This window comes from Schistocerca americana, chromosome 2, assembly GCF_021461395.2.
Source record: "Schistocerca americana isolate TAMUIC-IGC-003095 chromosome 2, iqSchAmer2.1, whole genome shotgun sequence".
Taxonomy (NCBI): domain Eukaryota; kingdom Metazoa; phylum Arthropoda; class Insecta; order Orthoptera; family Acrididae; genus Schistocerca; species Schistocerca americana.
The window spans coordinates 1,004,495,938-1,004,519,302 of NC_060120.1; the positions used below are offsets into that span (position 1 = coordinate 1,004,495,938).

Here is a 23,365-nt window from a genome sequence, read left to right on the forward strand (position 1 = left end):
GGCCAAATCACTGCTTATTGAGCGCCTTTCCCACTATCTGGTGGAGGCTTTCCATTAAACTATTCACGAGGAGCATCTTGATTACCGCACCCCTTCGCAACTTTGGTGGTGCCTACATGCTTTAATCGATGATCAAGCATTACATGATGCCACTCTTTGGATATTATGGATGGTGAAATTGGCTTCAGATCTGCAACTTCATCTACTGTCTCACGTTGCACACTCACTAGAGGTTTGTTTATACATGGCGGATCAGGCTTGCATTATCATTTGTAACCAACACCGAGTTCTCATGTCGAAACCATACTTGATCTCCCCCTCCCTGAGGATTATGCTCAGCTCCATCGTTTTCTGGGTATGGCTAACTTTTATCGCTGCCATATTCCTCAGGCTGTCCCCCACCAAATGGCCCTCCCTGACACTCTCTCTGGCAAAAACACCATTGGGAAATGGAAGTTGGAGTGGACCAAACCCATGCTCGATGCATTTCGTAACCTTAAAACTCCCCTTATCAAGGCCTTCACACTCACCCACCCTGATCCTGAGGACTGTGTCTCAATCACTACTGACACCAGTGACTCAGCTGTGGGTGCTGTTTTACAACGGCACAACACTGACTCCACCCTAACCCTCTGCTTCTTTTCCAAGAAACTGATTAAGAGCCAGTGTAAATGGTTGGCTTTGGACTGTGATCTCCTTGCCATGTACGAGGCGATTAAACATTTCCATAGTGACCATGATGTGTGACGTTTCTCAATCTATACAGATCACAAGCCACTTGTGGATGCTATTCATAATCCAGCTAAGGACCTTCCACCAAGGCGTTTCTGCCATTTGGACTACATCTGTCATCACCCTTCCGACGCATGCTATATCCGCAGCACGGAGAACATTGTGGTGGACTATCTTTCCCACATCTACCTGCTAGCCGCACTGCTGAATCTGGAGGAGCTCACCCAACTTCAGGCTTTAAGACAATGATATATACAGTGAATAATATCAAGCAATGAGTCATCACTCTCTGTCCAGCCCCATATACTACGCGTGTCGATGATTCCTGTCTTTTGTGACACTGCTACAGGCACACCTCGCTGCCTGGTCCCTACCACCCTTCGTCACTGGGTCTTTACTGCCTTTCACAGCTTGGCCCACCCTGGAATGCAAGCCATGACGTGGCTGGTTACGGAGCTTTTTGTCAGGCCCAACTGAAGCATAATTGCCACACTTTGGCCCATGCGCGCATCCTGTGCCAGCGCAGCAAGGTCGGCAGGCACGTTCAACCTCCACTGGGCAAGTTTGACATTCCAAAGCGGGGTCATTCCATGTAAAATCAACACAATTTTGGGAGATTTTCAGAATTGATGTCTCAGATTTTCATGATTTTTGTTGTGTAGTAATATATCATAAACGTATGTAAAAATACCAAATTTCAGTTACACAGCACAATTATTTTTGAAGTTATTAATTTTTAAAGATTTCAATTTTTTTGAGAAATTTCATATTTTGGCACCTTTAGATGCCTATAGGCTGGTAGCCAGTGATGATATAAACCTGGGCATGATCTCATTTTAAAGCTGTTGAATAGGGCTTTAATATGATATGCCACAAGTTAGGCATTACAATTTTTTTTTAAAAATTGAAAATTTTAAAATTTAAATTTCTCAAAAAGTGGAAATTTTAAAAATTGTAAAAAATTATCAAATATAGTTGTAATGTGTTAAAACTTATAGCAAAATTCTATCATGGGATCTCAATGGGATCAGGAGATACAGGGCTTCACAAATACACATTTTGTAAATAATGTACCAAATTAGTAAAATTTTATTTTTTAATTACTAATTTTGCAAAGCAGTGTACAAGACACTATTAAATTAATAAAACACAATGATTACTTTATAGTGTACCATGTTTAGAAACCTCTCTTTAAAAGAAAACTAAAGCTGATTGGCCTACAAATAGAGGGAAATCCTCTTTTACTCAGATAAAAAGGGGATTTCCCTCATGGGAAATCCCCTTTCACAAGGTGGAAGCTGATTGGTTAATTGGACAAGACCACTCATTTATAGCCAGTGTAGCATCAGAGTTGCTTGTGTGATGTTCATTTGATGTTTTCTGTGATACTGTATGTTTAGAACACAACCCATTTCTTGGCCACTACACTTTTCCTAACTAATTTCTCACTGTTTATCCCTTGCAGGAAGGATACCACTGACAAGATAGTAAAAATAGATTGTTTTAATCCTTTTGATAAGCCTAATCACTCCCATGCAAGAAAAGGTTTGAGACATGTTACTTCATGGATGTGTGACTTGATTCCAGGAACACCTGAGTTGACATTTGTTGGAAGCAGCTGACAAAGTTGAAAAATGAAAACATAGAGAAATTTCCACTGGAACTAGCAACATACATGAAGAAAGTCAGTCTGATACTGAAACTGAAGAAGCCATTGATATGCCATTTTCAGATGAATGTGTAGCTCTGAGTTCTCTTAACAGCTCTCCTTTAGAGATGGGAGAGTTGTCTGTAGACAAAAAGAGGATGCAATCCAAAATTTACTCTACTAAGAAGGCCAACAGAATCAATGTGGCTGTCAAGAGAAAACTGCTAATGAATGCATCTAGTGATGATGAGAATGATGATTCACAGATGAGTTCTTAACACATGTAAAGGTGAACAACTGCTTCACTAGTAGGAAGAAGAAGCTTTAACTGCTGACTCTTTTGCCTGACAGCTGGAGTGTGAGAAAAGTAATACAGGAATTTTTGGCCTCTAACTACTTAGTTTGACAAGCCAAGAAGTTGGAAAAAAAAAAAAAAAAAAAAAAAAAAAGGATTTTTTACAAGTGATGAAATGAGCAGAGTGATGTCAGGGATGAAGGACTTTATATCAGTGAAAGACAACAGCACAGGTGGACAGGTGGTACAGAACATGTTCCAAAAAGGTTGATGCTTAATAATTTGAAAGAAGCGTGTATAGTTTTCAATTCCCAACGGTAAAAGTGGGATTTTCTAAGTTTGCAGAACTTAAGCCTAAAAATTGTGTGCTAGCAGGCCAGAGGGGAACACACTCAGTCTGTGTGTGCACCACTCATCAGAATGTGAAGCTTATGTTTGAAAATGCAAGAATGAGTTCAGTGATGGATGGCAAAATTGAAAAATACAAGGACTGCCTGTGCAAATGATGGTTTGCAGCCCACCATCAACTGACTGCTTCTTTTCTGATTGTGTTTCATGTCCAGGTACCAAAAGGATTAGAGAACTTTCAGGAAAAACATATGAAGACAATGCAATTGAGACTGTCACATACAGACAGTGGATCTCTGTGGATCGATGTAACTTAGAAATAATTCAAAAACTGGTAAGTGAATTTGTTGATGTATTTTGTGAAAAACTTCCTGTCCTACTTCATCATAATTTCACAGCAAAGGAACAAAGTGCATTTCTGAGACATACTAAGGAAAATCTTCTGGAATGTGAAGTGGCTGTCATTTGTGAAGTCTTTGATTATTTTGCAAGATGAGGCACAATCGTATTATTGGTCAAATAATCAGCCAACCACTCACCCTTTTATGGTGTATTTTAAAAAGAAAGAAGTCAAACATTTAAATTTTGTAATAATATCAGACTGCCTCAACTAAAACACTACAGCTGTCTACCTGTTCCAGACAAAGTTGATGGAATATCGCATTTTTCAGCAACAACACATGGCAAAGGACCATGCGATAGGCTGGAGGCCACAGTAAAAAGTCTAGCAGTCAGAGCAAGCTTACAAAGACTGTATAAGGACCAAATTATGGATGCAAGGTAACTATTTGAATGGTCACATCAGAACATATCTAACATAGACTTTGTATTTGTGACCCTTGGAGAATACATTAAAACTGAAGAACAACTGACCAACCAGTACAATACTGATATATCAGGCATCCAGAAATTTCATGCCTTCATACCTCCAAATATGGAACCAAAGTAAATGTGAAATTATTTTTTTCCGCAGCTGTTTCAAGCATATTTCCTGTTGTAAAGGACTTACAGCAGATATTTTTTGCAGATATTAATGGGTATGTAACATCAATCTAAGGTGACACTTGATGGTTGAGTTATGTTCTGGATAAAGATGAAGATTGCAGTAAAGTGCAAGTTACATTTCTCCATCTTTCTGGTCCATCACACTCATTTATTTATCCCATACCACCTGATACACTGTGGATCCCTTTTGCAGATGTGATATGCAAAGTGAACCGTGTCACACAGACTGTCAGTGAAGTGAACAAATGTGTGGGTATCTTCCAACGATTGAAGTCTTGATGAACTAATTTGTTAACTCGTAACTTTACTCATAATATTACATTTTTAATGTTACACTTACATGTTTGTGTGAACTTTCTCCATTAGAAAAATGTAAAAGTAATAGCTACTGCTTGTTTCACTGTAATGTGTTGCTTGTTTCATTCAATGAACTATTCAAAATTTTCTGAAACTATACTAATTCTGGTATTTTTCACAAAACGTGTATTTCTGAAGTCCTGTACCTCCTGATCCCATTGAGATCCCATGATAGAATTTTGCTGAATGTATTAAGACATTACAAACTATATTTGATAATTTTTAGCAATTTTTAAAATTGCTACTTTTTGAGAAATTTAAATTTTAAAATTTTCAATTTTTTAAAAATTGCAACCACTATCTTGTGGCATATCATATTAAAGCCCTATTCAATAGCTTTAAAATGAGACCACTCCCAGGTTTATATCATCACTGGTTGCCAGCCAGTAGGCATCCAAAGGTGCCAAAACATGAAATTTCTTCATAAAAATTTAAATCTTTAAAAATTATAACTTCAAAAATAATTGTGCTTCATAACTGAAATTTGGTATTTTTCCAAAAGTCTATGATATATCGCTGCATACCAAAAGTCATGGAAATCTGAGACATCAAGTCTGAATCAGTGTGTTCATTTGACATGGAATGACCCAGGGGCATCTTCAGCACGTCCATATAGATGTCATTGGTCCCCTCCCCCATTCTGAGGGTTACAGATACATCTTACTGATCATCGACCATGTGACCTGGTGGGTCGAGGTGGTCCCTCTTATTGATATCATGGCCGAGACCATCGCATGTTCTTTTGTCTCAGTGTGGGTTGCTCTTTCGGCTGTCCCCTATCTCTCACGACTGACCAGGGACACCAGTTTCTGTCTGTCCTCTTTGCACGGCTCTTGAAACACTGTGGCATCGCCAAATTTCACACCACGGCTTACCACTCGCAGGCAAACAGCCTGGTCGAACGGTGACACCACACACTCAAGGCCGCGCTTATGTGCCATGGTGGCCTATGGTCTGAGGCCCTCCCATGGGTCCCACTGGGCATTCCCTTGGCCCATAAAGAAGACTTGAATGCCTTACTCGCTTAGATTCTATATGGCAAACCCCCCGCCTCCTTCCCACTGAGTTCATCAAGGACTCACTGTCAGCTGCTACTGTGGATCTTCTCACTCTGGTTGAACAGATTCATACATACGTTGCGTGCCTCTGCCTCCCCCTTCCATGCCCGCTTGTGTTCGTCCACAAAGACCTTGCTTCATGCGACTTTGTGATGCTGCAGGACGACACTGTGCGAGCAGCCTTGCAGTCGCCTTATTTGGGCCCTCACCGTGTGCTACGTCATGGTACGAACATGTTCGTTATCAACCTACATGGCCATCCACAGACTGTGTCTGTTAATTGACTGAAACCAGCGTGGTCACTTACCGACTTGCTCCTGATGCTCCCTTTGGCCAACGTCTCTCTGCCTGTGCAGCCGTTGGAACCATGGGACCCTTGCACCACAGATTTCACCGTGCCTACTTCTCACTCCAGCCACTGCCTACAACCGCTATGCTGGCACGAAGATTATGAATTCATGTGATGAAGCTTCCCTCCACCATGCTGCACACTACTCGAGGGGAAGGAGGGGGGGGGGGGGGGGGGCTCTGTATCCTCTCTGGCACAGAGCACCCTATATTTGACTCTTATTTCTTTGGACTGCATTGTTCTAGTTCTTTTCTTGGTGTGTAACTTGTTCTTCTGCCATGTTTGTTTGTTCTGTCTCAGTGATTCAGTATTCATATTCAATGCTTAGTGTGTGTTATTACTGACCAACCATATGTGAGCAACCAGATGGATTTATCACAAAGCAACCAGATGGATTTATATCAGAAAGTAATGAAGGTAAAGTCTATGAACTACCCAAGGCCATTTATTATTTAAAACGACCAGCTAGACAGTGAAATGTATAGGCAAACAATGTACTTTGAGAACTGAGTTATTTTGTAAATACTGATGTACATAGTGTGTTCATTAAAAGATCAGGTAAAAATCTTGCAATTGTTGCTTTGTATGTAGATTACTTTATGCCTTGTGTAATAACAATGTGGTGAAAGCCAAAGAGTATCAGGGATTATCTGATCATTTTGAAGTTAAAGATCAAGGAAATGCAAAGTCCTGTGTAGGCGTGTGTATTGCTAGAAACTGGGAGGAAGGTAATTTAAAACTTGACCAGAAGGGTTAGACTGCAGATGTGCTGAAATGCTTTAATATGTTTGATTGTACTCCTGTAAAACACCAACTGAGTCTGCATTGAAATTTGAGATGTGCAGAGTGATAAGGTTTGAGTGGGATGTTTGCTTTATATGAATACTAATACAAGATCTGACATATATGAGGCCTGTCTAAAAAGTATCTGACCTTTGGCCAGAAAAAAATATTTCGAGTACCTGATGGGCTTGGGACTCTAATCCACTTCAGAGTAGACCCCTTGTGCTTGCACACACTTAGCCCACCAATCCTTACACTGCTGGAAACACTTCTGTAAATCTTCTTTTGGATTGGCGTTCAGCTCTGTCGTCGTGTTCTGCATGATCTCTTCTCTACCCTCAAAATGGGATCCTTCCAGTGGTGTCTTCAATTTTGGAAACAATAAGAAGTCACAAGGAGCCATGTCTGGAGAGTAGGGAGGTTGGTGAGTGGATGTAATTCCATGTTTGGCTAAGAAATTTTCAATCAAGTGGGATGAATGTGCGGAGGCATTGTCATGATGCAGTTGTCAAGTTTTTCGCCGTCCACACCAGCTGAATCTTATGAATTGTTTTGCTTTGAGAATCACCAAGCTTTTCACAAAATCTGATGCAGTATCTTTGCTCAACACACTCAGTTATCTTCAGAGAATTGGTAATCTGACAAACACGTTGTGTAACACCTCACTCAGTGACTGACAGGCACCACTGAAGTGCTGGAAGGCGGGGACGAAAATCACCCATACACATAAAGGTCTCTTCCTTTACTGTGTACAGCTGCACTGCACTATCATCTCTATTTTGCATGGGGAAATCAGAGGTTGGGTATTTTTTAGACAGACCTCATATTATACCCTATTTTTTAGGCAGTATGATTGTAAATTTACTGGAGTACATTGGAGCGCATGAAAAAGAGTCCTTCACTATCTCAAGAAGGCTATGAACCCTGGAATTGTGTTTAAAAATGGGGATTTTCCACTAGGTTGTCAAAATATGGGCGTGCTGAAACTTCCTGGCAGATTAAAACTGTGTGCCGGACCGAGACTCGAACTCGGGACCTTTGCCTTTCGCGGGCAAGTGCTCTACCATCTGAGCTACCCAAGCACAACTCACACCCCATCCTCACAGCTTTGCTTCTGCCAGTATCTCGTCTCCTACCTTCCAAACTTTACAGAAGCTCTCCTGCGAAACTTGCTGAACTAGCACTCCTGAAAGAAAGGATATGGCGGGAACATGGCTTAGCTACAGCCTTGGGGGGATGTTCCAGAATGAGATTTTCACTCTGCAGCGGAGTGTGTGCTGATATGAAACTTCCTGGCAGATTGAAACTGTGTGCTGGACCAAGACTTGAACTCAGGACCTTTACCTTTTGCGGGCAAGTGTTCTAGAGCATGGCAGCCAGAGTTCTGTTACACTGTCACAAAATTCTCTCCTGCATTCTATATTGAAACATGTTTGTGCTAATGTATATTTTAATAGACAACGTGTGAAAAGAAGTGGGATTGTTATTAAGTACTTGCAGGCAAATGAAACGCCTGTTGATTTATGAACTAAACAACTTGATAGGGAGCAATATGTATCATATTCATAAGTTGAAACTGTCATCAGATTAAGTGGTAGGGTTGTTATGTTGGAAATGTGGCCCCTAATTTCATCCTTGTTGTAGCCATTGATTAAGTGTGAACCATCTTTGAGTCATTATTTCTTTGTTATCTGTGTATGCATGTAATACTGATCTATGAACAGAAATATTATGAATGATATAATTAGTATTTATCTTTATCATCATAAACACCAGCACATCTAACAATTTGATACAGAAAGACTAAACAATCCAGAAGTGAGACAGTCATTGTATTTCATACACAAATTGATTACAAAATAAATTTTCATTAGTTGACAAACTGCAGCGCATAGGATGAGTCAATGCAAGACAAATACCATAATCACCTGTGGCCTGTAGGATGCTCCTTCAGAGGTAAGAAATTATTTAGTGGTTGATAAGGTGTTCCATAGTAATCTACGCCCTGTGGCAAGCCCGGCACAGGAAATCCTGTTGGACATAATATTTATAAATGCATTGGTAGTAATATATTCCGGTGGTGCTATACAAGAGTGTCTCCTTCAATATTTTTAAACATTGTGAACTGAGAATACAGAAAGAAAACTTCTTACCAGTGTGTGGAATTTGATAGGATATACTAGCTGATGCCTGAGGCTCTGCATCAATGGCATTTGACATTCCAGCACTATTTGTATAAGGAACTGGTTTCTTCATATTTGGCCATCTGTCCTGCAGCAACACGTCATCTGCTCTCATTGGAACAAGATCTAAGAAAAGTGATTTATTTTTGTAAGTGGTTAGAAAACTTTTCAATGTTGTTTTTCTAAACATATATATCATCAAATTGATACAGCTTAATAAACAATCAATATTGTTTTAATTACTTAAGTTGCAGTATTATCACTCAGTTCAAGCCAGCATTGTCAGAGACAGTCTCTGATGATCCATTGTGGACATGGGACAGCGGATGGTCAAATAGTTAACAGTGAAATTTGCCAAACAGCTGTGCAATCGAAAAGTTATTTTATTTTCGCTTCCAGTTTTGGTTGTTCAGAATATTCCAGTGTTAAATTACAAATTGTCAGATACAAGTTTGCAGTAAAAGAGTAGTCTGTTAAACTATAAAATGGAGGTTAATACGAGAGATTCAGAAAATGGTATACATGTAACTGAGTGGTAGGAAGTCCAGGTTGAGAGTGAAATCATCCAAGAAGTACATCAAGAACAAGAAAATGCCAGCTACTGCCTGTTCACATGGACTACCAGATATATCACTGGACCCAAAAGTGATAGGAAGAAAATAATGCAGAGCAGCTGCTCTCACTTATGATGATATCACAACTTTTCATGGATAGTTTAAACAAAATTAACCAGGATAAAATATTACTAAAATACAGGTAATCACATCACCAAAATACAGGAACATCAAGAAAGAAGCAAAAAGGAAGAATACTGTTTTGATAAAGCACAGCATAAGGAGAAGAGATGACCAAACTGTACCTGAATGTGCCACAGTGTTTCATGCAACATCAGGGATGTCCAAAGACGCATTCTCAAATCTGGCCAATAAATTTCACGTAACAAGGAAGTGACAGATTGAAAACTTAGGGGAAGACCATAGCACTACTAAGGATGAGGACATTGCACAAGCTGTAAAGAATAATATCAAAACATATAAAACATATACAGGGTGGCACACGAAATGTGTTACCATCTTGTTTTTGAATATAAACTTTATTGTCAATACAATCTGAAAGGAACATATACTACAATGAAGAGCCATCCATGGAGATTTGTTCTAACTCAGCACATGCTCAATATGTCCACCATTTCGTTTCCTAACTTCTTTCAAATGAACACTGAAGTTAGTGATTAATCTGCGGCACATGTCTTCCATAATTTCACTGCAAGCTTGAAGAATAAGTCTTCTGAGATCCATTAAATCACGTGGACGTTTTGGGAAAATTTTTTCCTTTAGGTACCCCCAAAGAAAAAAGTCACATGAATTGAGGTCTAGACTATTGGGGGGGCCAATTTTGTCTGTCATTGAAGCGACCTGGAAACCTGAGTGAAATGATCCGCATGTCGAAATGCTCGTGTAAAAACTCGAACACAGTGTTTGCAGTATGTGACCTTGCTCCATCTTACATGAACCACTGTGTGTTGAAGGGCAAGGCAGGAGCAAGAAGCTGTGGAATGAAGCTACTGCGAAACATGTTCAAATAATGCTCACTGTTCACAGTTTCTTCAAAGAAACTGGAAATTTCTGCCCACGCTGTAATCCTCGGAGCATAATGTTGTCGTTCATGAAGCACTTGCGGGTTTTCAGTGGCCCAAAAGCATACATTTTGTTTGTTAACTAAATGAAAATGCACCTCGTCTGAAAACCAAATGTTGTTGAGAGTTTCTTCCCTATACTCTGCCCACTGAGCAAACAGTAGTCTCTGCTGCTTGTGTTCTTCAGTGAGCTTCTGTGCACAGGTCATCTTGTATGGGTACATATAGAGGTCACTTTTAAGAATGCATTGAACGAAGTGCCTGGATATTCCCAGTTGCACTGCTGCCTTTCTACACTATTTCCTGGGACTTCTCTGTACAGCAACTTGTACCACTTCAATATTCTCCGGCAAACAAACAGGCTTAGGCTGAGGTCGCTTCACTTCCAATACTGTTCCTTCCTGTACAAATTTATCGTACAACCTGTGGATGGTCTTCTTGCAAGGGACCCATTGTGTGTTGAACTGTTGTCAAAAATGCCTCTGAGTCACAACAAGGCTTTTCATTTCATGAAAAAGTAACACAATTGCCAATCGTTGCTGTTTCGTCAGTCTTCCATTGTCAGCCATTGCTGCTTACTAGTCTCCTAGTGGCAGAATCATGAATTACACATCATTTCGTAACTAATTTGTTTTTTGAAGCTCTGCTGGTACTGCTGTAGAGATCCCAGCGGGATATCTAATGTGCATCGTAAATTGTGAAAGAAACAATTGGTAACACATTTCGTATGCCACCCTGTATATGTAGAGAGAGCCACTATTCAAGAAAAAAGTCCAATAGATGATATTTACCATATGAGCTGAATACAGTCAAAACATGGAAACATTTTTGTGAAGGAAGGGAGTTGTCAGGCCTTTCTGTTTGCTCTTTATTGAATTACAAACATATTTACTATCACTGCTTTAATGTGTCATTTAAACCTCCCCATACAAGTATATACTCAATGTGCCAGACTGGTCTTCAAAAATTAAAAAAAGGGAACAAGATTTGGAGAAAGAGAATCAATTAATAACAAACCACAAGTTACACAAACTTTATGCAAAAAAGTTCTATGCAATAAAGAAGGAGGAAAATCATAAATCCAACTGAGGTTGACGTATGTTTTGATATACAACAGGATTAGCCAGTACCTAAGCTCTCTGTAGGTGAAGTATTCTGTTCAAGACAGGTTTGACTATGCAGTTTGTATATTATGATTCATTCCTGAGCACAGTCAAAGGAAAAGATTGCTTTTATACTTGGCTTGAGACAGAAGGACCAAAAGGATATAACCCCATGGCCTCTGCTCTATACAATTTTCTCAGAAACCTTGAGGTGTCCCAGTCAGAAGATGGTCAAAATGAAATTAATTTATTTTCTGATTCCTGTACCAGTTAAAATAAAAATACAGCAAGGATGGGCAATCTAATGGCATTCATGGAAGAGACCAGACAATTTAATAATTTAATAAGCTGGTATACACTATTTCCCTACTTGTGGTTACCGCTAAATGCCTCCTGACAGAGTGTTTGGTAGAGTTGAAAAAGACTATAAAAAAAGGAAGACATTCTTTCACCAACTGAATGTTATGAAGTTGTGGAACAACATGGCTTCAACAGGATACTAAATAAAGATTGGGAAACAAAGGATTTCATGCCCAGTGCACTACAGGCCCACAATCTAAGATAAATTTGAGAGTAATTGCTCAGAGAGTGATGTTTTATGAAACTGTTTAGAAGAAGGTACTGTTATCAGTACTGGACACTTATAACGGAAGTCCCATAGAGTTTGAGGTACGGAAATCCGAAAACTGCAGCTAGGAAATCAGGAAAGCAGCCACCTTGGAAATGAAGAATATGATCAACAAAGAAAAGAAGAAGGATATTTTAAAACTTGCTAGGCATTTTAATCTACAGAAGGAGCAGAAGACTTTTATAAGGACATTGTTGAAAGTAATAAACAGATTTCCAATTTGATAGGTTGTATCCAGTATTTCATGTTGTATTTTAATATTGTTTGTTGCTATTTTGTACTTCTGCTTATCAAACATTTATGGAAAAGTATAACAAATATACTTTTCCATAAATGTTTGATAAGCAGAAGTACAAAATAGCAACAACCATTATTAAAATACAACATGAAATACTGGATACAACCATACTAAACTGAAAATCTATTGATTACTTTCAATATATAACTTTCTTTGTAACTGAAGATAAAAAGAAAACAAAAAGACCCTTTAAATATCTATATTAAGAAAAACTTTAACTTCCATTGTTGCATTTATTGACTTTTGACACTCATAAACTTTGTTCTTCTACTCTGAGACAAAAATCAGAATCATGCCTGGAGAGCAGTGTAAATGTTAAATTACCTCATTTATCTAATTAGTCATTTGGTGTAACACCTAAAAATGCATTTTCTTGAAAATTTACTTTTTTACATTTATCATCTTCTGGAAAAATAGTCCTCAATTGTGATAAGCACTGTATTGTTGATTCTCAATTGTGTGCTCTTTAAAGCACATCTCACTGTTCCCACTTGTCTGCCCCACTAGAACTTGTTACATTCACTGCAAGCAATTGTGTGCACACCAGAGTGCATGGCTTTTGTTTACTGGGGAGACTTCAAAAAGTAAGCTAGGCATTATTATGGCAGGTCAAGTAAGTGGTATTGATTGCTAAACTACACTGTAAAGTGACACAGATACCTGACACTATTTTTCAACATAGACCCGAAGTCCTAGTAAACAATGGTTAAAATGTTCTACCAGTCATTCAGTTCCTCAATAGAAATCCCCTCCTTGGTCATGGAGATATTCAAGAACTGCTGTGTGCTTGTCCTCATTGATAGGAACTCTGCAATTGCTATGAATCAGTTCCTCAATTGCCTGGACATTGTTATCTGAGGTCAAGGTTAATGAATGTCCTTCCCGATCATCATGACAAGTCTGTGTGGCCTTGGTTGAACCACTAGGACCATTTCACTATGCCTGGATGGGACGTTGCATTTGGTCCATATACTGCCAGGCCTTTCAGTAAATCTGTGTGCAGTTTAGATGTTTCGCCCACAAGAATTGTACTGTCTTACATGTTCCAACTTTGGAGTACATTTCCAGTTACCTCACCATTTCACTCATACACTGTGATCCACCGGTTACCCATACTACAGTAGAACTGGGAGGAAACCGAGAACATGTAAGGATGGAAGATTGAATTTAATGTCCTGTTGACATCGAGCCAGAGCATGTACTCAACTCTTTTTGTTCAATAGTCTTAGTGTGTAGCACTTACTTTTTGAAGTCTCCCCGTACATGTATTAACTATATGCGATATCTTATGAGATCATATTTCAAAACCAGTTTTTTCTTTTGTATGCAGTAAGCCTCAAATGATGGTTAGCAATAATCATTTGATTCATCTCACAATTTAGACTGAAATAATCACTTTGATTTTTCATTAGGTTTGTGATGAATCATTCCACCAATCCTATGGATACAGCACTAGATAGATCAATAAGCAGTCACCCATAAATCTAATATTATGAGAAACTGAATGTTGCAATATTTAATAAAGAGCAGATGACAATGACCAACAGATATCTGACTTAACAGAAGTCAACATATACAAGTACAGCACATGGCCAGCCAGACCTATAGTGGTCATGCAGACAACATTCTTTTGAAAACTCTGTTCTAACTTACATGTACATATGAACTACTCCTGCAGACTCCTTCTTTCACTTGAACCTTGTGGGCTCATCATGAAAAACAGCTCACCTGGTGCAACAACTGTGGCAGGAGGGTGCTTGAATGCTGAAAAATTAGTTCTTTGTATGCAGTGTCATAGTTTTTACTCTACTTTGTGAATTAGTAGGACCAAGGCAAGGGATTCACAATCCTTGGAGCTCACATTGTGTGCCCTTTCAAAAATGTATGACTGGTTCCTAGTACTTAAATGCTGAGCACATCCAGTTATGAATCTTCCTCATAACTGGAAGACTCTCAGCTGACAATGCACCTATCTAATGTGCACATTTTGTGCAGTAACGACTTTTAGAATACATGAGGAATGTCTATCGTTTTGAGAAGCTGTGCAACCCATCAGACATTTGATCTACTAAAATCTTGACGCAGTTAATGAACAGGTGGATCCTACCACTTAATGCACTATCCACCTGCATATCAACATGGAATCCTGCACTGCAAACAACATGGTTGATAGCACAACAAGACTTTTACAGATATTTAATGACACAAGCATCACATGAGATAGATTGAATTGTTGGATTGATAGTCAAATTTAAATGGTCACAAAATGTAGGCATTATTGAGTATTTGACAGCCATTCTTGAACATGAAGGAATACATCAATGTAAAACAATGAAAAATATATGATTTGCTGCTATATGCAAAAGTGTTTCCAAAGAGCCTAAAAAAATGTCAGCACCAAAGCACATGTGAGATATGGTAACACAGACCAAAATGAATAAGTCTTACCATGTCCAGATGTTTCATGGTTGTGAAATGGTGTCTGTGTAATTTCTTGAGTTGGACTAGAATTCACTGGGTGAATCTCATTGTCTTCAGCAAGAATACTTGCCACTGCTGACAATGTGATAATGAAGACTTGCATTGTTTGTAAGGTCTTGTGCATCATATTCCTAGTTATTTTTGTTAATAAAAATGGTGAATACCTGTAAAATTAAAGTAAGGCTAGTCAGAAAATAAAACTATATACACAAAAATACTTTCATGACACAAAACCAGAATTTCAGATGGAAGTGAAGTATTTTTTCACAGCCTATGAGTAGTGTCAGTAATAACCCTTTAATCTAAAATGTAAAATATGGTACTGTCACATCAAAACCACAGTCAAGGCTAAGTTCAATGCAGGGACATCAGTGAAGAATAACACTTAGAACTGAAAGCACATTTATTACTGACACCAGCTCACAGCCAGAACAGAACTGAGCTCTTGGACAGAGAGTGCAACTATTTTCACAAACATCAAATATTCCAGAATATACAGACATTAAAAACATAAGATAATGTATTTCAAAAACATTCCAGAAATGATGAATATTAATTGCTGATGTCAGGTTTGAACTGGTGACACACAGCAAGGCTGCTGTGATACTAACCACTACACCACACTGTGTGTGCCATAGCTCATAGCATTGAGAGACAGTGACCTGCTGCTCAGAATTTCTCATTGAAGTTGACTACAGCATCATGTATCTACTCATTCATCTTGTCAGTGGTCCTCTGGATGGCAGTGCTGGTGGATCCTTGCATTCTCGTCATGTTGTTACATCCTCTTCACTATGATGAGCATCAAAGGTAGGCTCTATCACTGAAGCTTTGCTATTGTTGAGTGGGTCTTCAGTCTGCTTGCGTCTCCTAGTGTCGATCTCTGCATTGGACCATTGTAAGGCTTCATACGGAGGATGTGGAAAACATCTCTGCACTGTTGCCTTCCTGATAAAAGATCATAATCCTCAACTTCATATGTGACATCCGACAAGCAACAATGGATCTGATACCATCCGAAGTAGCCCTTTACTAACTTATCCGATATTCCTACTTTCTGCACAGGTGTAAAAATCCAAAGGCACAGCCTTCCTGCCCTACTCTCCTTCTTACCCCCAACACTCAGTTGCCTGTCCTATCATAGGCTTCTGCTGAGAGTGTGGCCTCAGCATCCAGAGACTATGGTCGAGTGTGTGTGAGTTGTGTTTGCCTGAGTGTGTTTGTGTGTGTTTATGTTGTCTATTTTGAATAAAGGCCTTGTTGGTCAAAAGATCACTTTCTGACAGTCTTTTTGTTGTGCCTGTCTGCGGCTCAGTGTCTCTGCCATATGGTGAGTAGCAACTATCCTTTTCTAATATTGTTGCAATCTGCTAAAATGACAAATTCAAAAGACTGCATTCTATCACTGGTAGTTATTCTTGCAATGTATGTTCCCATCAGCAAGTTAAGTTTTCCATTTGCTCCTTTAGCACATTTGCTATGATGATGATGATGATAAGCACTCAACATTACAGAAAAAGAATCACATGAATCGATTAGCACCCAGACTGGTTGGCCGTCAGTGATGATTCCAGTTAGATTTCCTGACATCTTAGTGACTGTCATCCATAGAAGAATTTCCTCTTAGTGGCCTCACTTCCATAAATAATCAACTCACTTGGTTTTCCTGAATTTGGCGGCTAGGTGAGCAGCTGGTATCCCTGTAGGTGGTGGGGAACACCTAGGGCATGTTTGGGGGTATGGTGATGCGCTTCATCCAACAGGTCAGCTATAATCATTTGCAGTGAACTGGCATGAATAGGACTGATGTCATGGTTGACCTCCTGTGATGTAATAGTCATTGAACACTTGTCTTCTCTCTCTGTAGTTTAGCTTACAATGTGCCTACTGTGAAAACATACCAGGGCATTGTTCTCAGTAGCTAAGGTAGGATATCCAAAATTTCTAGGTGTATGCATTGATGAGGGGTTGAACTGGAAAAAACACACTGAGGATCTGCTGAAACATTTGAGTTCAGCTACTTATGCTATTAGGCTCATTGCAAATTTTGGCGATATACATCTCAGTAAATTAGCTTACCATGCCTATTTTCATTCACTGCTTTCGTATGGCATCATATTCTGGGGTAACTTATCACTGAGTAAAAGAGTGTTCATTGCACAAAAGCATGTAATCAAAATAATTGCTGGAGCTCATCCAAGATCATCCTGTAGACGCTTATTTAAAGAGCTATAAATCTTCACTGTAGCCTCACAATGTACACTCCTGGAAATTGAAATAAGAACACCGTGAATTCATTGTCCCAGGAAGGGGAAACTTTATTGACACATTCCTGGGGTCAGATACATCACATGATCACACTGACAGAACCACAGGCACATAGACACAGGCAACAGAGCATGCACAATTTCGGCACTAGTACAGTGTATATACACCTTTCGCAGCAATGCAGGCTGCTATTCTCCCATGGAAACGATCGTAGAGATGCTGGATGTAGTCCTGTGGAACGGCATTTCCACCTGGCGCCTCAGTTGGACCAGCGTTCGTGCTGGACGTGCAGACCGCGTGAGACGACGCTTCATCCAGTCCCAAACATGCCCAATGGGGGACAGATCTGGAGATCTTGCTGGCCAGGGTAGTTGACTTACACCTTCTAGAGCACATTGGGTGGCACGGGATACATGCGGACGTGCATTGTCCTGTTGGAACAGCACGTTCCCTTGCCGGTCTAGGAATGGTAGAACGATGGGTTCGATGACGGTTTGGATGTACCGTGCACTATTCAGTGTCCCCTCGACGATCACCAGTGGTGTACGGCCAGTATAGGAGATCGCTCCCCACACCATGATGCCGGGTGTTGGCCCTGTGTGCCTCGGTCGTATGCAGTCCTGATTGTGGCGCTCACCTGCACGGCGCCAAACACGCATACGACCATCATTGGCACCAAGGCAGAAGCGACTCTCATCGCTGAAGACGACACGTCTCCATTCGTCCCTCCATTCACGCCTGTCGCGACACCACTGGAGGCGGGCTGCACGATGTTGGGGCGTGAGTGGAAGACGGCCTAACGGTGTGCGGGACCGTAGCCCAGCTTCATGGAGACAGTTGCGAATGGTCCTCGCCGATACCCCAGGAGCAACAGTGTCCCTAATTTGCTGGGAAGTGGCGGTGCGGTCCCCTACAGCACTGCGTAGGATCCTACGGTCTTGGCGTGCATCCGTGCGTCGCTGCGGTCCGGTCCCAGGTCGACGGGCACTTGCACCTTCCGCCGACCACTGGCGACAACATCGATGTACTGTGGAGACCTCACGCCCCACGTGTTGAGCAATTCGGCGGTACGTCCACCCGGCCTCCCGCATGCCCACTATACGCCCTCGCTCAAAGTCCGTCAACTGCACATACGGTTCACGTCCACGCTGTCGCGGCATGCTACCAGTGTTAAAGACTGCGATGGAGCTCCGTATGCCATGGCAAACTGGCTGACACTGACGGCGGCGGTGCACAAATGCTGCGCAGCTAGCGCCATTCGACGGCCAACACCGCGGTTTTTAGTGTGTCCGCTGTGCCGTGCGTGTGATCATTGCTTGTACAGCCCTCTCGCAGTGTTCGGAGCAAGTATGGTGGGTCTGACACACCGGTGTCAATGTGTTCTTTTTTCCATTTCCAGGAGTTTATATATTCACTTATGAAATTTGTTATTAACAATCCGAACGAATTCAAAAGTAATAGCAGTGTACATGGCTACAACACTAGGAGAAAGGATGATCTTCACTACTCAAGGTTAAATTATGCTGCCACAGAAGTCTTTGGTCATTTACCTAATAGCATCAAAAGACTGACAGATAGCCATATAGTATTTAAAAGGAAATTAAAAGAATTTCTTAATGGCAACTCCTTCTACTCATTAGATGAAATTTTGGATATAGTAAGTGGGTATTTTCCCAACCCCCACAAACAAAAAAATTAAAGATATTGAGTGTCATGTAATATTTTGTCTAATGTAATATCTTGTATAGACACCTTTTATTAACCTGACACGTTCCACATCATTATGAAGTGTCGTAGTCATGATCTATGGAACAAGTACTAATCTAATCTAATCTAATCAGTTCTCAAAATGTTTGTTTTTCTGTGGAACATTGTATTTGACAGAGGGTTGTCCTTTGATGGTTGTGACATAAGCTGGAGCTGGCAGAGTTCATTCTTTATAGCACATTCAAAAAGTGGTGGAGATTGGTGCTGAAGATTGATAAACTCTCCTTGACATGCTGAGGTATTTGGTGTTCTGCCAGATATCAATGTCATTCACAACAACATGACTCATTGTCTTCATCAGGTGCTACCTGAGACTGCTCATTGAGTGGAATGGGTCCAGTATTTATACTTACGGTTATCCCTTTCCACAGCCAGTTCCAGGTGTTCCCTTTGTGGTCCACTCCTGCTAGAAGTGTCATTAGGCATTCCCTCTTCAGTCCAATCTGCCAGGCTGAGATCTGGCATTCCGCAGAGAGGATACCTGAACCAGCCATTCAGGGGGAAGGACATAAGTTTAAATAGTCGACTACTCAACCCATTCCACTCAACAAGCAGTCTCAGGTAGTACCTAATGAAGATAATGAATCACACTGTTGAAATATCACATATGAATAATGCTGATACCTGACATCTCAAGATATCAACAGACCACTGGCAAAGCCTGAAGAATTACCCACCTCCTCTCGACATTCTCTATTATCTCCTGATATATGGGGTTGACATTCATGGCTACTCTCCCTTGTATACTTTATCTGACATTTCTAGCTGCCCTACAGTGCTGTATGTCTTCTCTTGCTGTCTGGAATATGAGAGTGGTGAGCTCATGGTGGTCTTCCACAACTGTCATAGGGACCACATTCGGCAGTCGCTCATACCTTTATTGTCCGACTCTTTTCTGTGCATTTCCTCAGTTCACTGGGCATCACTTGATGAATTCATCAGTTGTTGTGATATCCTTTCCCAAAAAGAGATTTGTACCTGACTTCTTTAATCAAGTGTGAGATTTTGTTGGCTTCTGTCATATTTTTATTTATGGTGTGACATAAAGCCAGAAGATGTGTGTGTACAATTGTATTGTTTCCCCATTATGTTGGTGTCTTTTCTTCACCTGTTCTTCCACCAAATGGACTTGCTGCTGATTGTTGCAGAACATTTTCTTCCATTCAGCCTGGAATTTGTACCAGCTATTCAGCTTCTCTTCAGTTTTCCTGAAGCACTGCTGGGCTGGGCCATCCAAGTAAAAGCTCACAATTGCCAAACATATCATGTCACCTATATGTTGCATCTGCTGACTTGGTCAAATCTTTTCAGCCATTTTGCCAGATCCTGACCTATGTCTCTGGAGAACACTGATGGATGCCTGATGTGCAGATGATGTACTGCTGTTTTGGAATCCATCTGTCCTCTGAATATACATGCAGTAGCCACCAGAAAGATCGCGGGAGGCGCACATCGGCACGGCGCATCACGGACGGTAGTTGCCGCAAGTAGAGACCTGTCCACCAGAGGGCACACGAGAATTCGGCCGCGACCTCTGCCGACGGAACAACAACAACAACAACTCAGGCAGCACGGGCCGTGCCCAGTCAGTTCACATTGGGCCTGCCTAGGAGACAGTTCCCGGTCTACGCTATGTGAAGTGCGACGGAAAACGCGAACCGTGTTACTACACAATTTGGCGACGAGTAGGGTCATTCTTTCGCGTGTTGCATCATTGTTCCGGTTTCACAGCTTATCCACGGCATGGAGAATTTAGTGCGGGTTTCGGTTGAGCAGCAGATGGAGCTCATGGCCACCATGAAACAAGTGCTTCCAGCGTTGCTCTCCATGCAGTCTGCTCCAGCGCCATTCCCTCCTCCCTTTCCCCCATATGACGAGACGGCAGAGGATTGGGGCGCATATGAACATCGCCTTCGGCAGCATTTCCAGGCGTTTCATGTTGCTGATGCGGAGGTATGTCGTGCTCTTTTCTTGTCTTGGATATCTCCCTCGCTGTATCAAGTTTTGCAGCAGCTAGCGCCATCGCAGGAACCCTCGTCCTTGTCTTTTGATGCATTGTGTTCATTGCTGTCTTTATATTATCGCCGCCACACCCATGTTGTGGCGGCTAGGGTCGAGTTCTATCAATGCAAGAAACAGCCCCATCAGTCTTACCAGGCGTGGGCCGCTACCCAGCACGGTCTTAATCGCAAGTGTCATTTTGCCACGGAGAAATCGCGAGAGTCGTATGCCCACGTTACGGAGCATGATGTCATTGTTCGTTCGGCCCCTGATAGGGAGGTCTGGCAACGGGCCATGCAGTTAGAAGACCCTTCCCTTGAGGAAGTCCTGTCCATTGCTCAATCGTATGAAGTCTCTCACACCGCAGGCCAACAGTTGGAAGCGTGGTGCGACGTCGCGGCGGTTCAGGGCGGTGCGGCCGCGTCCACTGCGTCCGGGGTGGACGACGTGCGAGCGGTACAATCCGGCCGTTACGGCCGCTCCCACACGGCGCGTAAGCAGAGTTCCGCCCGCTGGCCCCTGCTACCGTCCTGTGCGTTGTGCTATATACATCATGATCGGTCAGAGTGCCCCCAGCGTTGGGCTGTTTGTCGCAAACGTAATAAAAAAGGACACATTGCTGAAGTTTGCCGCTCAGCCTCAAAAGAACCGAAGGAAGCAGGTACAGAGGACATGGACATTGACATTCAGTAAGTTTCATTGGGCCAGGCTCCTGATGCATCAGCACACAAACTCTTTATCGAGGTGTCAGTTCGGTCTCGCCGATTACAACTGCAAGTAGATACGGGTGCGGCAGTTTCTTTGTTGAATGCACAAACTTACTCCAACCTTGGATCGCCCCCGTTGGCGCCAGTTTACCGGCATCCACGTGGTTATGGTAAACAGTTCATTCCCCTACTGGGTCAATTCACTACTGACGTGACTTACAAATCAGTCACTCGACCTATTATTTTTATTGTTGTCAGTGATGCGAGCTCCGCTAACCTTTCCAGGCTGGATGCCTTTCAAGCTTTCGGTTTTTCTATCGCTGACACCATACAGTTGGTCTCTGAAGATGTTTCCTATCAATCATTGGAATCTTTGATCTCTGACTTTCTGGATATCTTTGAGGAGGGCCTGGCGCTTGTTTCGGACTTTGAAACTCACTTAACATTGAAGGCGTCGGCTCGCCCGCATTTTCTACGCATGAGGCAGATCCCCTTGGCTCTCCGCCCTCAGGTTAAAGAAGAGCTAGACCGTCTGACAGCCCTAGGGGTCGTTCTTCCCATTTCTTCTAGTGAGTGGGCTTCGCCCCTCGTTATTGTCAGGAAACCCTCGGGAAAATTATGTCTTTGTGGCGATTTCAAGGCCACCATTAATTCCCAATTGGTGGTGGACACCTATCCTTTGCCTCGTGCTGATGAATTGTTCTCCGCTGTGGCGGGAGGCCAATATTTTTCGAAAATCGATTTTTTGGAGGCTTATCATCAGATACCACTTGATGAGGACTCCAAACGACTGGCGGTCGTCAACACCCCGTTTGGTCTTTACCAATACCAGTGGTTGGCCTTCGGAATATCCAGCGCCCCGGTGATCTTCCAGTGTTATCTTGAGCACGTCATGTCGACAATCCCTCATTGTATTAATTACCTAGACGGCATAATTGTCACAGGCCGCATCATGAAGGAACACTTACACAACCTTCGCACCCTCTTTCTCAAATTCAGGTCTGTGGGCTTGCGTTGCAACCTGCATAGGTCAAACTTCTTCCAACTGTCCATTGGGTATGTGGGATACACCATCTCTCAGCATGGCGTCCAGCCGCTAGGAAGTTTGGTCCAAGGTATCGCCGACCTTCCGCGGCCCACTTTGCTGAAGGAGTTACAAGCTTTTTTAGGCAAGATTGTCTATTACCACCGGTTCATTCCCAGGGCTTCCACCATAGCCTGGCCCCTGTACTGTCTTCTGCGCAAGGGCGTTCCTTTTGATTAGTCGCCTGCATGCAAGGGAGCATTCACCTTGTTGAAGGGCCTCCTCACGTCAGCGCCTTGTTTGGCTACTTTTGACCCCCATAACCTGTTGGTCCTCGCTACAGATGCTTCGCAGTATGGGATGGGGGCGGTCCTGGCCCATCGCAACAGGGATGGTTCCGAGCAGCCACTGGCGTTTGCATCTAAAACTCTTAGTCCTGCACAGGCCCATTACTCCCAGGTAGAAAAAGAGGCTTTGGCCATTGTCTATGCTGTTACCAAGTTTCACCCTTTCTTGTATGGCACGAAGTTTCAGTTAATCACCATAAGCCGTTAATATCATTATTTGGCCCCGCCTCTCAGATTCCGGATAGGGCGGCCCACAGACTACAGCGCTGGGCCTTGTTTCTCTCTAAGTACCATTATGACATTCATTTTTGCCCTACCGGACAGCATGCCAACGCAGATGCTCTTTT

General features: G+C 41.9%; 1 protein-coding gene across 2 annotated transcripts in view; it reads right to left on the reverse strand.

Moving 5' to 3' along the window:
- The window catches only part of LOC124596221, a 139,299-nt gene that overhangs the window by 96,012 nt on the left and 19,922 nt on the right, over positions 1–23,365 (reverse strand). The window contains exons 2-4 of one of the 2 annotated variants that reach the window (XM_047135277.1): positions 14,872–15,068; positions 8,729–8,863; positions 8,504–8,606 (exon numbers count right to left, since the gene is read on the reverse strand). In XM_047135277.1, the coding sequence (XP_046991233.1) occupies positions 8,504–8,606; positions 8,729–8,863; positions 14,872–15,068 (435 nt within the window). Of the gene's footprint in view, positions 1–8,503; positions 8,607–8,728; positions 8,885–14,871; positions 15,069–23,365 lie in introns of both variants that reach the window. The other variant, XM_047135276.1, reaches the window with a different exon arrangement.